The sequence below is a fragment of the Alosa pseudoharengus genome, unplaced genomic scaffold (genome assembly GCF_046254945.1).
Source record: "Alosa pseudoharengus isolate Yale_2024_CS ecotype anadromous, Long Island Sound unplaced genomic scaffold, YU_APseudo_1.1 YU_APseudo_1.1_scf_22, whole genome shotgun sequence".
Classification (NCBI taxonomy): Eukaryota; Metazoa; Chordata; class Actinopteri; order Clupeiformes; family Clupeidae; genus Alosa; species Alosa pseudoharengus.
Window position 1 is genome coordinate 10692753 of NW_027468680.1, and position 17500 is coordinate 10710252.

The 17500-nt window shown below is 44.3% G+C and overlaps 1 protein-coding gene across 10 annotated transcripts in view; it reads left to right on the top strand.

Moving 5' to 3' along the window:
- The window catches only part of ppp1r13ba (protein phosphatase 1, regulatory subunit 13Ba), a 55185-nt gene that overhangs the window by 12640 nt on the left and 25045 nt on the right, over positions 1-17500 (top strand). For 9 of the 10 annotated variants that reach the window (XM_076300503.1, XM_076300500.1, XM_076300501.1 and 6 more), the window contains exons 2-4: positions 1060-1207; positions 5471-5590; positions 8775-8848. In XM_076300503.1, coding sequence (XP_076156618.1) covers positions 1060-1207; positions 5471-5590; positions 8775-8848 — 342 coding nt within the window. Of the gene's footprint in view, positions 1-1059; positions 1208-5470; positions 5591-8774; positions 8849-15971; positions 16501-17500 lie in introns of those variants that run through there. The other variant, XM_076300506.1, reaches the window with a different exon arrangement.

Consider the following 17500-nt stretch of genomic DNA (forward strand, 5'->3'; position numbering starts at 1 on the left):
GGGTCTGGTGATCGTGATCCTTAATTGCGTGTGGAGCATCTTGTTTTTAGGAGAAAAGAACTTGTTAGGCACAAAGTATACTGGAGCGGGTGGGTGGGTGGGGGGGCATGACATGCAACAGGCGTAATTACTTTTTCCTGTAAGACGTGTTCTCTAAGTCGGTCTGTATTTTCTCTCTGACACACACTCACACATACACACACACATGCACACACATGCACACACACGCACACACACACATACACACACATACACACACACACACACACGCACACACACACACACTCACTCTCTCTATCTTCATCAAATTTTCAGCAGTGCATAGCTGCCTGCACTCCCTTAAAGTAGGCCCTCTCCCTGTCTTTTGAAGGGGCTGTAAAAGAGATCGCTGCGTCGCTGGGCTTTCATGAAGGCTTTTAAAAGCGAGAGCGGCTAGCCAGGAGACACCTGCGCGAGACAGAAACACATGCTGGGCAGCTTTTGTCTGCTCACACAATGCACTTGACCAGATGATGTCATTTTAAAGAAACATTTCTTATAGAACAAAGCACTAAAGTGAAGGCCTATTCTTATAAATGTGCTTCACACTCATTAAATTAAACAATACTAGATCACTGAATACTCACTAGCAGTCATCTACATGGGAGCACAGCCAAGAGACTCCTGCCATACTCATGTATCTGGTTAAATTGTCAGACCACCCATTAGGCCTACATGACAAGCCCTTAAACAGTGACAGTCATGCATTTTACAGCAATTATGGTCAGACCACCCATTAGGCCTACATGACAAGCCCTTAAACAGTGACAATCATGCATTTTACAGCAATTATGGAATAAAGAAAAACAGCACATCAACAGTTTTATATTTCAGGCCGGTTAGTAACAGTTTTATAGTGCTGTTAGAAACTCATAGTTGTTGTTTTACACTGTGGATGATAATATGAGTGTAGTTAGTTACCATGTTATAGCGCTGATGTAATACTATTGTGTTGTGTGTATTTTGTAATGTAATAAAACCTGAGCTTAATCCAGTCCTCCATCTCTGTCTCCACCTCAGATGATCCTGACCGTGTTCCTGAGCGACGGTGACCAGATGCTGACAGAGGTGCCTGTTACCCCGGAGACGCTGTGTAAGGATGTGGTGGAGTTCTGCAAGGAGGCCGGCGAGAGTAGCTGCCACCTAGCTGAGGTGTGGAGGGGCAACGGTAAGACAACTGACCCAACCCTCACAGAACTACCTAGAACCTTCCAGAACCTGGAGAACGCAAGGGGGAACGGGCAGGCAGAGATGACAATAGAGGCCCCAGCTGTGGCTGGGGCACCTGCACCGTACGCCGGCGACCCGGGTTCGATTCCCGCCCCGTGGTCCTTTCCGGATCCCACCCCGACTCTCTCTCCCACTCACTTCCTGTCACTCTCCACTATCCTGTCGCATTAAAGGGGTGGTTCAGGATTTTGGACATAAGACCTCATTTCCAAGTAAGCAAGTGTGATATTTATCAGTGGAGACCGTTTTCAACACGTTTCATCCAGTCCTTCTAATTGCAGAGTTCGCAGGTGCTAGGCTAGCGCAAGTCAACGGTATGTGCTAGCCTGCCACTAAAAACAGTCTTACCCACTCTAAACTACACCTGAGGCAAATTCCAGACAATCGATGTAAATGTCTGTGTTGATAGAATAGTGTAAGAAATACAACTACCCTTGCATCGCGGTGCAATAGTTATACTTTGGTCCCTGAAGTTGTTAGTAGTCATTTTGCAACTCAGCGGCGGACTGCTATTACCAAGGCTACTACTAGGTATCCCCATTGGAGTGCGCTTTATTGTTTACTTTTCGGCGCAGTACTACTAACCGGAGAAGTATAATTCCGCCGCTGCTAAGAAACTAGTCCATCAAAATGTAATGCGATTGTTGAAATGCAAGGATAGAATAACGTTACAAATAACACTATCAATACAGACATTTACATCGATAGTCTGGCGTTATAATTTGTTTGCCTCGGGTGTACTTTGGAGTGGGTAAGACTGTTTTTAGTGGCAGGCTAGCACATACCGTTGACTTGCGCTAGCCTAGCACCTGCGAACTCTGCAATTAGAAGGACTGAATGAAACGTGTTGAAAACGGTCTCCACTGATAAATATCACACTTGCTTACTTGGAAATGAGGTCCTATGTCCAAAATCCTGAACCACCCCTTTAAAGGCATAAAAGTAGAGATGCACCGATATGGAATTTTAGGGCCGATAACGATAACCGATATTTATTGGTTTGTTGTGGCCGATACCGATACGATAACCGATAATATTACTCTTGAAAAAAAATTGTGAAAAGTGATTTGGGGATAGCATTTAATAAGCATAATTGTATTGCAGTAATTTTACCTACCACCAAATGATGGACAGAACTCATAATAGTCCTCAATAGTACAGCAGTCAACATAACAGTAGCCTAGCCCTACAGTATGTGTGGCTCCTTTAAGTGAACCTGACGTCAGTGAATTGCGAGTGAGTGGCTAGAGAGTATGAATCGTTTTCATTTAGGACTTAACACTCATAAACGGCTCAGCTGGGAATAAGCTACAGTATAGCGACCAAATCAGAGTTTGTGAGGGAAACTTAGGTTTAGTTTCAACTGCGGGTAACTGAATAAAGCTGCAACTCCTCAGACTGTATCTTATGTCCATCTACTCTGTTGCGCACAACCTGCTGCAGCAGAAATGAAAGGGGTTAGCCCCGAAGGTTTTAATAATTTATTATGATGACCTGTCTGGAACTGAAGCAGGAATGGTTAGCATATTTCTAGGTAATAATACAAAACCCAAGCTAAAGTAATGCAAATATAATACTAAAACACAACTTAGAACTAGGCCTACTTGTGTACTCGTCCCACTAACGAGTTTGTTTATTTGTTTCCCCGACCAGCGCGGTAAAGCGCAAACACATCATCACAAGATGACTCTAGATATGGCTGAGCTCCGCTCTGGTAAGGTTAAATGGAGGATCATTCACGAGAGGATTTTGAGATGCACAGATTCCCAAATGAACGCATATCCACAGATTTTGTTAGAGTGGTGAAATACATTCACACCGCTGACATTATATTGAGGAAAAAGTATAGCCAACCAGGCTCAAGTAGCTCAGTGTAGCCAGACGGACCTTACGTAGGCCTAAATTAGGACTTTAAAAAATATCGGCGCAAATTATCGGCCAGAATTCTGTTATCGGACCGATAATAATATTTTAATTTTTGCACTTATCGGCCAATAATATATCGGCCGCCGATATATCGTGCATCCCTACATAAAAGCCCCAAAAAATATACTTTAAAAAAAAAGAGATGACAATAGAATGGGGCTGTTGTCCTTGAAATCCCGGATCTAGAGACAGTAAGGCATACATCAGTGATCACTGTTGGGAAACAAGTTTTGTTGTTGTTATTGAAGTATGAAGTTTTACACCTGTTCAAGTATTTGATGAATGGAGCCCATTGTTTGTGCAAAACGAAACCTTTCTAAAACGTCTTGGCTTCTTTGTTCTTGACATTTATCTATTGTTTTGCTAAAGTGGAATGGAAGCAATATTTTTCTCACAAGCTCTTACTGCCATGCCAAAACAGTCAAAGTGGGTCATTGTGTTCAGTGTAAATATATGGGAACCATGCATGGGGCAGCATATGTGGGCCAGTCGGGCAAACTCATAGGTCCCCATTCACGGATGTACTGGGAACAGTCCATTTCCTAGGGTTTTGTTCCCACAAAGAGACACAAAGCAATGTATGGAATCTATACATGAAATATAGGGCAGAATTTGTATGTCAGAATGTCAAAAAATAGGGTTGGTATGCTGCTTTACTGAGGATAATGTGACAGTGGCTTAATCGTGACTCAATTAGGAGAGCATGGAAGGGAAGACAGTAATACCACTAATGCCATGTCACAGTGTCTATTCAAGTTAGCAGCAGTCATGGCTGAACCCAAAAGTTTTTTGTTTAAACTTACAACAAAGTAAAGTAAAAGTAAGTAGATTTTTATTCATTTGCTGCCTCTAAAGTAATTAGGTTAAACATGTGCCACGGGTGACTGGTGTAGCTTAGATCCCTGTCTCCTCACTAATGGCTGTGAATGGCCCAGTGTTGTTGCTGGTCCCAGTGTTCCCAGTCATGTCCAGACTGCTGCCTCACAGCACAACAATAGCCTCCTTGTGCTCTTGGGTCCCAGACAGTGGGTGTCACAAAGTGGGTCAGGATGTCTCTAGCCGTTTTCTGTTCTTTCTCTCCCTCTCTCTCTCTCTCTCTCTCTCTCTCTCGCTCTCTCTCTCTCGCTCGCTCTGTCCCCCTCACTCCCTCTCTCTTTATTTGTTGCTGTCTCACTCTCACTCTATGCATTACTCTTTCTCTCCCTCTCTCTCTCTCTCTCTCTCTCTCTCTCGCTCTCTCTCTCTCGCTCGCTCTGTCCCCCTCAGTCCCTCTCTCTTTATTTGTTGCTGTCTCACTCTCACTCTATGCATTACTCTTTCTCTCCCTCTCTCTCTCTCACTCTATGCATTACTCTTTCTCTCCCTCTCTCTCTCTCTCTCTCTCTCTCTCTCTCTCTCTCTCTCTCTCGTCTTGCTCTGTCTCCCTCCCTCCCTCTCTCTCTACTGTATGTGTTGCTCTCTCTCTCCCAACCCCCCCCCCTCCCTTCTCTCTCTCTCTTGCCTGTGGGCTTTGTTTGTTCAGCCCATGTCCATGTAGGTGCGTTATTACAACACGTGGCACTGTTGGCAGCAAGCAAGGTCACACTGACTGATGTTGTCATTGTTGCCGTGTTTAAGTTACAGCTGTTAGAGGGCAAACGCTGATACCTATCTTATCACCTCTGCTTCCTCATTAGGAACAGGCTTGAACGAGTGGCCAAAGGCCTCTTTTGACCTCTGTATACTTCATTTCTAAATTAAATTTAGTTAAGTTCAGTTTAGTTATATTGTTTTCAGTGCAATTCTATTTATGAAATAGCACCGTGAATGGATTTGCATGTAATTGCTTTTTTTTATACTGAGGATTATGAAATTCATCTATGATGCATTAACATAAGAGAATTGAGTTAGAACAGCTCTCTAGAATTAGCAGCAGCGTAGATAGCTTTATTCTACTATGGACTAAGTGATAATTTGAAAGGAAATCAAATACCCCTGGAGGCTTTTAATACAAAGCGTAGACGCAGTGAAGTGAGGAAAAGCTTCAAGCCTCTCTGCACTCCTGAAAGAGCCCGCATTAGGCACAGGACATTCTTAGAGAGCCACAGTGTTGTGTGGGCCTTTCGAGATAACTTTTTAAAGCAGCTTTGTTCCTCCCAAAATAGTTGCAAGGCTTGGTCCTCCAATCCCATTTTCCAGCATTTCCTGTAATTATCTTTTCAGTGATAACAATAGGTAGAGCTCCCTACCCCTGGTCATCCTAATATCGTCCTGTCCTCCTCTCCTCCCTCTGCAGAGCGAGCGATCCCGTATGACCACCTGATGTATGACCACCTGCAGAAGTGGGGTCCCCGGCGACACGAGGTGAAGTTCTACCTGAGGCACGAGGAGCTGCCCATGGAGGCCTGTGAGCTCGGTGAGTCTCGGGGCCAGTCAGGTCCGCTTCCTCTCCACCCTAACAGAGCACTCTCTCCTGGCTACTGCTGGAAAAACATTTTCAGCAGGAGAGAGTGCTCTGTTAGGGGGGAGAGGAAGCGGAAGTGGTTCTTGATAATTATGTCAGATGTACTGACATCTGTTGAAATAGAATATGAATAGTTTGGTACCAATATCTCCATTTTTAAAAACATTATAAAGTCATGTCATTTAATTGTGTATTTCAGGTAATATTAATAATTGCAGTCTAAATGTTGTTGTGTTTTTTCGATTGAGTAAAGATAAATCAAACAACAATATTCAACTACAGTTCTACTGAAATTACTTGCAACTCAAAATGTAAAGAAATGATTTATGAAAATTCATTAAAATGGAGGATATAGCGTTTTTAAACTCTTCATACACTCTATAGAAGCATCCTTGAATTGTTCAGAATGTTGAGTTCTAGCATCCATTGCATCCTCTGTGTACATGTGTCTGACATGTATGATATATTATTATTTACTTGTTATGGTATGTGTCAGAAATATGACACATATAATAACATTTACATGTGACTAAAATATATTTTCTGATTGGGCCGATGAGCAATGCGTAGGCGGTCAGTGTTTGCGTCAGTCAGTGATGGCCATGGGCATATCAGTTTGTATTTGTTTACTCATCGTTCTAAATGTGGCACTGAGCGAACAAAAAGTCTGCACAGTAGAGCGCTGGAACATTCTGAACAGCAGAAACATTTGACTTCTCTCATAACTTGATCTTTCCACCTTTCTGTCTCTTGCTGTTTGACATTCACTGCCTCTTCTCTCTTCCCTCATTATCCCTCTGTGCTGTCTCTCCGTCTCTCCTGTTGCCCTTTTTCTGTTCTCGGTGTCTTCTGCTCTTTTTGTTTCTCTGTCTCTCCCTCGTCTCTCTCGGATGGGTTCAGGCTCTTACGTAACTAATCGTCTCTCAGTAGCTAATTGGTCTCTACGGTGATGACCTGTTCTGACCTCTGCACCTGAGACGGCTCAGAAGGCTCTAGTGTGTGTGTGTGTGTGTGTGTGTGTGTGTGTGTGTTTGGGTGTAGGGGCGGTGGGTAGGGACGGGTGACTCGTCGTCTGCACGAAAGAGTTTGCTTAGCGAGGTGTTTATGAGACAGACTTGCACAGTGAGGGGGTGGACATTACTCTTCACTTTGTCTCACTTTGTCTTGGTGTGTGTGAGGTTGAGTGAGTGTGTGTGTGTGTGTGTGTGTGTATGTGTGTGTGTGTGTATGTGTGTGTGTGAGCTTGAGTGTGATTGTGAGTGTGTGTCAGTGATTGTGTGGATTAGGTCGATGAGAACACATTAGCCTGATTCATTAATGAAATAGCATGCAATACCATTAAGGTGACCCATGGATCATCAAACAGATTTTTCTTGGGCAAATTATAGTCCTTCCCACTCTGTACAACTAAGCTCCTCCAGTTTATGCTCCTCTATTGTATGTAAAACCAAATGCATAAATAAATCAAATAACTATACATAAATTATTTAATTATATATTAATATATATAATATATTATAATATTTGTCAAATAAATAAATGCACAGAAAAGTAGCCAACCGTTTCTCTAGATGATTGTAGAAAGGGATAATTCGGTTGGGTCGGTGGGTCAGGCTATCGCTAATCGCTAATGCTATGACCAAGTAGGGGTCCACATGCATTAGTGGGCTCCTGTCGCTCATTGAGGTCGACGTATTAGTAGTGTGACTGACTGGATTACCCATACTGTGATTCAGACCAGGATTTAGGGGAATTAAACCCTATCTATTTATAGACGACACAGTTGGAGGGAGATCCTTTTTTTTTTCATTTAAAAGCAGGGACCTGAGGCGCAGTCTTGAAAACGCCCCTTTATCCTGACAGACAGACAGACAGACAGACAAACACACAGACAAACACTGACTCATACGCACACACCCACAGGCAGAAGAGCACACACACACACACACGGGACACAAGCACAAACACAGACTCGTGCACACACACAGGAAGACATAACCAATTTCCAAATAGGTGCGCCGTCTCACACACACACACACACACACACACAGAGCCAGGCGCGTAGCGGTGGAAGTCACTAGCCCCCTGGCGAGTCCTCATCAGTAATCAGGCGTAATGCTGCCCTGCTGAGTGCCACAGTGTACATTTGTCCGCCGCCGTGCGACCGTGGCCGTATGCTCCGACTCCTGCGGTGTGTATTAGTGCTCATTTACTTCTCTGTGTGGCTCTTTGTATGTGTATGTGTGTGTGTGTGTGTGTGTGTGTGTGTGTGTGTGTGTGTGTGTGTGTGTGTGTGTGTGTGTGTTTGTATGTATGTGTGTGTTTGTATTTGTGTGTGTGTGTGTTTGTATGTATGTGTGTTTGTATGTATGTGTGTGTGTTTGTTTTTGTGTGTGTGTGTGTGTGTGTGTCTGTCTGTATTTGTGTGTATTTGAGTGTGTCTGTATTTGTGTGTGTGTGTGTATTTGTGTGTGTCTGTATTTGTGTGTGTGTGTGTGTGTGTGTGTGTGTGTGTGTGTCTGTCTGTATTTGTGTGTTTTTGTGTGTGTGTGTGTGTGTGTGTGTGTGTGTGTGTGTGTGTGTGTGTGTGTGTGTGTGTGTGTCTGTGTGTCTGTATTTCTTTCTGTATTTGTGTGTGTCTGTATTTGTGTGTGTGTGTGTGTGTGTGTGTGTGTGTGTGTGTGTGTGTGTGGCCATGTGTGTGTGTGTTCTTTAGACAGAGAGAGATAAAGTGCACTGTTTCTGTTTCTATTGATTGCACCCCTTCCCACTCCCACAGTAAACTCCTATTCAGCTGGGAGCCCAAACGAGGAGTATCTGATTCTCACTGGAGCCAGTTTGCTCTCCATGTTCACCTCCCTGTTCTCCTCTAGTGTTGAGCGAATGGATGGATGTGTTCTCTACTTGCTGCGTTGTGTCTCTGTTATGATGGCCTCTTTGTCTAGTGATGAATGAGTTGCTGTCGAGGTGCTCCACACTTGGTCCTGTAGTTGTCTTGGTGTCACTCGGATGGCTTTGCAGAAACTTGCGGCACTATGAGGTAATGTTATGATGTAATCTCTCTCTCTCACTCTCTCTCTCTCTCTCTCTCTCTCTTTCTCTTGTTCTCTCTCTCCATCTCTTCTTCAACTCACAGGCAGCCAGCAGTGTGGAGAGCAGCCCAACAGAAGGTCAAGGGGGAGTCCAGCTGACAAGCACTGTGAGAACGGGGTATGTGTATAAACTTGTACACACACACACACGTAACACACACAACGTTACACACACACATACGTCACACACACATACATCACACACACATACGTCACACACACACACACACACACACACACACACACACACACACATACACACACAATCCCTACAGATAGACACAATCACATACTGTGTTGTGTATTTCTGTGTGTGTGTGTGTGTGTGTGTGTGTGTGTGTGTGTGTGTGTGTGTGTGTGTGTCTGTGTGTGAGTGTGTGTGTGTGTGTGTGTGTGTGATGTATGTGTGTGTGTGTGTGTCTGTGTGTGAGTGTGTGTGTGTGTGTGTGTGTATGTGTGAGGGAGCAGAAGACAGTGATAGACACATGCCAGCACTTTCATTTTCCTCCCTCCCTTTCTCTCCTTCTCTCTATCCTTTTCTCTCTCTCTCTCCATCTTGTTGTCGCTGTGCAAGATGCTGCATGCATGCAAATTAGTCTAATGTTCTCCATGCATGGTGATACCTGTCAATCAGAGTCAGAGTCAAGGCTGCTTGTCTGAATAAATCATCAGAGCGTCATTAGGCCATGTGAGGCTAACGTGTGAGGTCATAACTCATCTCTTAAATAATGCTGAACTCAAGCCAAGGTAGGAGTCAGCAGCTTCCTCAAGACGAACACACACACACACACACACACACACACACACACACACACACACACACACAAACACACATTCACAGACATACACACATACTGCACCAGAGAACTCTGTGCCAAGTTCTTTTCAAAGGGTGTCTTGACATACTGCAGAGGGGGTGTAAACTGTGAGTGTGTGTGTGTGTGTGTGTGTGTGTGTGTGTGTGTGTGTGTGTGTGTGTGTGTGTGTGTGTGTGTGTGTGTGTGTGTGTGTGTGTGTGTGTGAGTGTGTGTGTGTGTGTGTGTGTGTGTGTCTCTGTGAGTGTCTGTGTGTGTGTTTGTCTGTGTGTGTGTGTGTGTGTGTGTGTGTGTGTGTGTGTGTGTGTGTGTGTGTGTGTTTAGGCTTCTTGATCTGTACACGTGTATGTGTAAGTGGAGTTTTTGGTGTAATTACGTCTTGTAAGTCAGTGGCACTCTCTTCCCCTGTTTTGGCTGAGTGTATGTGTGTGTTTGTTGTTTGTGGTGCACTAGCAGGGGGATTACACGCAGGCTTAGTGACAAGACTGATTACAGGCCACCCTGAGTTGTGAAAGGAGGACAGGCTTGACCACGCCTGTGTCCAGATCTTGATCAGGGTGTAGTGATTTATCTTGGGCTTCATGGGCAAGTTGCATCTGATTGGTTTTAGTCTTTACATACTATTTATGTCCTTTTGTCTGGGTCTTTGACATGCTCAAAATAAGTATGTCTTTGTTGCCTTTAGCCACAATCTGTGTGGTAAAGAACGTACTGAGTATCGACTTAACTTCAATGTTGTGTATTCTTGTTTCTTCACATAATCACATCTGGTAACTGTATAAGAATATATTAACTACATAAGTTAGTACTCACTACACCATAAACTATAACATGACAAAAATAAACAGGACTGACTAAAATACAGACTTATTTGTTCTATTTTACAGTTCTATTTGTTTACATTTGATTCCCATTGTTACGCCTCAAAATTGGACTTCTCTCCGTAAAAGGCAATGCTATCACTTGGCGCTGCTATTTTAGGGCTACGCATATCAAATCTATCAGGGGTGACCTTAACTTTTCTTCCAATCCCAGTATAGCTGGGATGTTTCAGCTCCAATGCGGGATTATTCTCGCATCATGACATAACTCTCCCTAAGAGGATTCATGGTGTTGTTCTCCTCGTCTAGGACTGGCCAGACACTTAGCCCCACTGCACACTCACCCAGTCTAGGGCTCTCTCCCTGGCAGACACTCCCGCATAGTCCAGACCACATAGCTGTTAGCTTTATCTTAGTGCCCTGATACTGGGTGGTATTCATAGTTTTGATTCAGCTCCAACATTTTTATAATGCTCTTCATGTGGGCTCACACCTAAAAGCTATTTAAGACCCTCATGCACTCCTCATAAACACAACACTCTCTCCTGAGGTCTCTATAATTCAACCCAACTCCCAGGTAGCCTCCACTGGAAATACTGCGCCCAAGAGGGTATGTGCAACAGCATTACAAACCTGTTCTGGAAGCTTGTTGTTTGATTGATGTTTAGCTACTTGTTATATTTTGCTGGCTTGATTTTGAATTGGCTTGATTAGTTTTGAATTTGTTTGAATTGTTTTGTTGTTTCTAAACAACAGCAAGGTCAAGGGTTCAATGATGCACTTTACACCAATGTATGTTTGCACTTGTACTGAAAACCACTTTATATAAAAGTGTCAATTGAATGGATGAATTAAGATGTTTGAGTGCTTTAAGCGCACCTATTTGTCATCAAAGGTAAAGCTGTGACTTCAGCAACTGTGCTTGATACATTCCTCATTTAAATGTGCTTGCTCAGTGTGACTAATCTCGGTGATTGGTGCGATTCCGTTGTGACTACAATGTTTACTCAGACTTCAAAGACATCGTAGGAATATGACCTATTTTATTTTCTATTTTGAAATCACTACATGAGGTCCTGACGAACGACTGAAGCGTGCCGTTGAGAGTTTTGAGAGGGAGCTTTAGATTTTAAAGTATTAGTGTCGCTCGCCGGGCCAAGATTGAGTTCCCCACGTAGGTTGTGTGTGTGTGTGTGTGTGTGTGTGTGTGTGTGTGTGTGTCTGGTGTGGCGTGTCGTGATACAGTACCACATGATGCCTCTGGACCCTCCAGTTGTCACTCACAGCTGTCTTTCACAGAGTTCAAAAAGAGGACAAGGCATTGGAGAAAGGAAGGGTGAAACACCTCTCTCTCTCTCTTTCTCTCTCTCTCACTCTGTCTTCCTCCCTCCTTTTTCGTCTCTCGCCATCTTTCCGGAGCGCCCTCATTCTCCTCTGGCAGAGAAATATTGCCCCACTCTATCACCCCCCTCGCATCTCATCCCTCGTCTCTTTCTCCCACTGTCCCCCTCTCCCTCCATCCCTCCATCCCTCCCTCCCTCACTCTGTCACCCTCTCCTAGCCTTCCTCTCACTTGTCATCCGTCTTGTTTCGGAGCGCCATGGCAACCCGGCCCTTTTTGTGGCTTCTTTCTCAGCGCTCCATCCGTCGTTCCTCACATCCCTGCACTGTCAGGGGGCTTGCACTGTGATCAAGTCCTTGGAAAAGTAGCAGGACCTGTGAGGCCCGCCGGGCCTACTTCAGCCATTGCTGGGGCCTAAGCAGGCGGGGGTGGAATTCCTCCATGGCACTCTACACCTCGGAATATGGCAATCGAGCCAACAGGTGGTGGTGCAGCTAGTCATGGCTTACCATGGCTTTTACCGTCCATCCATCGGCCATATTTTCGAAACTTCCCGTCATCCCGGAATGATTAACCGCACCCTTAAAAGAAATCCAAGTGTGCACCTGTTCCCAGATGTTTTTTCTTCCTTTTCTAGGGAGTGTCTCACGCTCTCATTGTGAACACATCTTGAACCGTTTAAAAAACATCATCCCACTATTTGCTTTGAGTGTTCAGTTCAGTTCAGTTCAGTTAACTTTATTGTCCCAAAGGGAAACTTGTCTCGCAGTCAGGTACACATAAATAGCACAAGATACACAAAGACACAAGATGGGGTAAAAGACACAGGTTAATAAGAAGGTTAAGAAAGAAAGAAAGAAAGAAACTGTCTCAATCTATGTTTCTGACAGATGGTCATCAGAATACTTTATGTGCAATAAAGCAAAATTGTGCAAATTTAGCAGGCATATTGCACTAGGAAGAAAAGAGTTTTTTGTCCTATTGGACTTAAAAAATGGGACTCTTAGTCTCCAGCCTGAGGGAAGAGCTTCAAATGAACAGTGAAGGGGATGATTTTTACAGTGTGGTCCAACAACAGGAGCCTGGGAGTGAACACCTGCAATACTATATTATTACCTTGGCCTTGGGGCTTATGTTTCTGGTTCAGTTTGTTTGTCTGCCTTATCTGTAAGCAGGATAACTCAAAAAACTTGGTGGAAAGGTGTAGCATGGGGCAAAAAAAAGAACCCATTGAAATGTTGGTGTGGATCTGACTCACAAGACATCTCCTCAAATTTAGTTTCACTTCCTCTGGGAGTCCTGAAAGCCCTTTTAGTTTGTATTGTGTGGATGATCTAAAAATACAATTATGTTATATTAGCTAATGTGGGCCAATTTCAACAAGCAAAATGTATTGTATAGTTTTGGTAGGGTATTTATTATGTCTCATGGAGCTGATTGTTTATCCTTACTTACTACCTCATCTTTAAATGGCTTGACTCTTGAACTTGTGATGACATCATTTTTCAAAACAACTTCACCTCACTCATAGAGATCCCATGGGGTCAAAAAGCTTGCTCAGTCTTCCAATTTCTTAAGAGCATGTTTTTCTTCTCCGTCTCCCAATAATTCCCGCTTGTCATAGCCATTATAATGAATATAGTGCTTCAGTGCAATCTCCCACAGCCATCCTATACCATGGAGCATGTCTTTGTGCTCTTATGGATGTGAATCCAGGCAGCACAGAGGCTCAGACACCCCCACAAAGGTGTTTTGCTCCAGATATACCACCAAATACTGCGAGTTCGTCTCTGCATTATTTTGCCTTCTCACAGAGATGATCCCACCACATGACAGACACAGTTGTCAATGCCCTTTCAACGTTAGCGGACGTCTGTCGGCGTGTCCTTAGTCATAAGACATAGCTCATGCTTATACTCGATGACACATACCAACCCCCAACCCCCTCCCATCACACACACACACACACACACACACACACACACACACACTCCTATCCGTCTGGCCGAGGGCTTGGAGGAATTATGCCCTCTCTAAACACATCTGTCACTGCGCCGAGCGGCCGTCCAGACCTCTCTTAGCAGAGTTAGCGGACGCCTTATCGAGCTGTTTACACAACTGCGAGCGTTTAAGCAGCCCAAGCAGCTGGGTCCGGGAGTGGGCCCTGAAAGGCGTCGGGGGGGTCGGAGGTCGTGTTGTTGTGGAAAGTGATGGAGAGTTCTGACACGCCTATTTTTACAAATGGGAGTGGTGGTGTTGGACGTGGAGGAGGAGGAGGACGAGGAGGACAAGGAAGAGTGCTTTGGGCTTGTGCGCTAATCCTCATGTGTGACACGACGGTGCTAGCATTCCCGCCAGCCCTCGCATTCTGTCTCTCACCTCGCTCCCCTCCTCCCTGGACCACGGCTGGGCGTTCTCCTAATGACCTTGCTCCCCTCCTCCCTGGACCAGTGCCGGGCGTTCTCCTAATGACCTCGCTGGTGTTTTGACACGAGAGCTGGTGGCCTCTTGCTTTCTCCTGTGGGCCTCCGCCTCTTTACATTCCAGCGAGTATTAGCTTAATGGGTGCAGAACTATTATGTTACGTTAATTTAGCACCCTCTGAAGGAAAAACACTTTGTGTTGTGAATGTCCTCACAAATTCAGTTGAATTCAAAAACCTAAGTGATTGTTAAAGCTAAATCAGATCAGAAGCTTAAGAAGCTTTATATGCACATATAAATCATAGCAAGCATTTTATTTACATTTGAATAAAACCACAGACCACCAGAAAAAAGACCAAGAAACCCAATACATGGTAGGCCTATTTAATTGGGCCTCTCACTTGGGTGGCTTAAAGTGAATTAATACCATATGATCTTGATCATATCACATATCTTGGCCTACATACTAGGCTGTACAGTAAGGTAAAGGGCACTGGATTCATTTATATCCCATCTGTCTGTGTGTGTGTTTGTGTGTGTCTGTGTGTGTGTGTGCGTCTCTGTGTGTGTGTGTGTGTATGTGTGTATGTGTGTGTGTGTGTGTTTGTGTGTGTGTGTGTGTGTGTGTGTGTCTTTGTGTGTGTGCACTTTAAACTGGTAACTCAAGAGCTCCTTGTGCCCTGAGAGGCTTATGCGTTCCGAATAATCAACATTAAGGAAAAATAATGAGACCTCTAATGAGTGAGGACTCTCATGGTTAGGTCATATCCATTGGACCACACACCTTGCCTTAAATAGTAGACGCAAGGTCATCTTGTCTTCCTTTTATGGTATACTACTACTGGTCCATAACATAGGCCTGTACCACTCAAAGAAGCTTAGCTATTGTGCGGATCACAGCAGTCTTTTCCTGGAGAGAAAAATGACAGATTAAGGGATTCCTGAACATGCAGCGGTGGACAGTTGGTGTCTTTGGGCTATCTGACTGGATAAGTCGAGGATGACTAATTGTAGTCAGGGGACTGAGTCTGTGATGTCAGCCATGAAATTCCCTTACAAGCAAAGACATCACATGTCAGTAATGATTGAGTGGACCTCCTCACATGCACTAAACACGTAAAATTACTAAAAATTATCAGGCCTTTCCTTTCGTTTCAGCTGACTAAAAGAGCGTGGACATAGGTCACTGTATTAAGTGATTATAGTGCCCATAGCTTCAGTATGATGACTGTGTAAAAGTCTGCCATAGGGCCTACAACATGGAGACCAAATGTCAAATGTTTTTGGAGGTTTTAATATGTAGTCCAAGAGAACATTGCAAGTGTGCTGTCAATCAATATTTAGTGTCAGTGGCTCTCCACTTCCAGTTGAGAGGAAAATCGATTTGTTTCATTTAAAGAGACAGGTTCGTTAATCGACTTAGATATGTTCTCTGTGAGGTTTACGGAGCCTCAGCCCGGTGGAAATATGCAACGCCAAGCATTACTGTATTCTTGGTCTTAGATCACCTCCCATGTTGTAACGTGGAAATAGTGTAGTAGGCTACAGCATTGCGTGGTAGGCTACGACGTCGCGTTTTACATATAGTGAATGAAAAATGAATAATCGTAAACTGTGACTGAGCAACCCCTGCGTCTGGAGTGTCCACTGCTGGCTACCTGTCCATGGGACAGCTGTGGCGCAGCGCTGACGGGCCGACAGAGAGACACCGGGGTGGGAGGGGATGTGCTGCAGTCCTGCTCTCAACACTGGCAGTGAGGGAGGGAGGGAGAGAGAGAGAACGAGTGGGGTTGAAGAACTGCTGGCACGTCAAAATTCAGACAAAACCACTCAGGGGAAAAAGAACTTACGCAGTTGCTAAGTTAAACACCGACATGCAGGATTCACGATAAGGTCCCATGATGAAGGATACATGTTTGTGTAAGCGCAAATCGCTTCTTACGCGAGTGAATTATGCTACAGGGGTGCTTCTTAAGCTTTCGATTTAGCGTAGTTTCAGAATGATTTAATCGAAAATATCAACAAACGCCCCTTCATAAATTCGACATGACTGAATTATCGCTGTTAAAGTCGGCTAGGTCTATTCGTTGCTCGTAAGCTTCTTGCGGGACTCGGAGGAATAACAAACTGCGGTCTGCAAACTACAGCAGGACGGACAATCCCATTGGGCAACGAGCGTGAAAGTGCTTAAGCCATTCGCTTATAAACGCATTGTGGCGATGTTTTCTGAGTGAGACAGGCGAAATTGTTTTTGAAAAAAAAAAAAAATGGAATGGAACCATGTCGAAGCTGTGCAGGAATTCACAGCTGAAGGACAATGCAGCAAAATTAAAGTCCGCTCATGCAGAATCACCTGGGATTCACACCAGGTAATCCGGACCTTCTAAACAAAATTACATACTCTCCTGAATTCAGCATGCTGCCGTAATGCAGGCTGCTACTGCATGGCACGTTGAGTCTGCAATACATTCATGCATGGCTGTGTCTGTAAAAACATTTAATTTGATTGATGACTACAGATTAAATGCCAAAAGTCATGTCAACGATATATAAATGTCAGTGTTACAGTGTTAACGTAGGTGTTACCCTAACAGTAAGCAGCTTAATAGGCTGAGGTTAACAGGTGGGTCTAATAAGCTCATTATGCATGGAGATATTATGCCCTCTCATCATCTGTTGTATCACAGATTTTAGGAGAATTTGTGTATGAGTGAGTGAGTGAGTGAGAGAGAGAGAGAGAGAGAGTGTGTGTGTGTGTGTGTGTGTCCTCGTGTACATGTGTGTGTGTGTGTGTGTGTGTGTGTGTGTCCTTGTGTATATATGTGTGTGTGTGTGTGTGTGTGTTTGTGCGTGTGTGTGCAAGTGTGTTGAGTGGCACATCTGTATATGTACTGCCTGATTCATCCTGTGGTTGGTACTCTATTGTAGATGTCTGCATAAGGTGCAGCTCCATCTCTAGAGAGCTTCATTATGGGTTTCTGTTTGTTTATCTGGGCCTGTCGATGTGTTGGCATTTTGCCTCGTTTGTCTATATCTAGTGTATGCTTTTGAAGTGAGTACACACCTTGCAGATTTGTCAGAAGTCCCGAAGCAGCCACGGTTAAAAGCATGCTGAAAGCACCCAGTAAGCACGATGGACTATCATGGTTGGACTGTCCGTACGCCAGATCAGATTTATGCCCTCTCCATTTTAGTGTTACTTTAGTTGCACAAATGAACTTGACCCTGACCACCAATGATATGGCATAGGAGAAATGTGGCATTTTTTTCTACCTCTACCCCCCCCCCCCCCACACACACACACACACACACAAACACACACACACCACACACACAAAAACACACACACACACACACAAACACAGATAC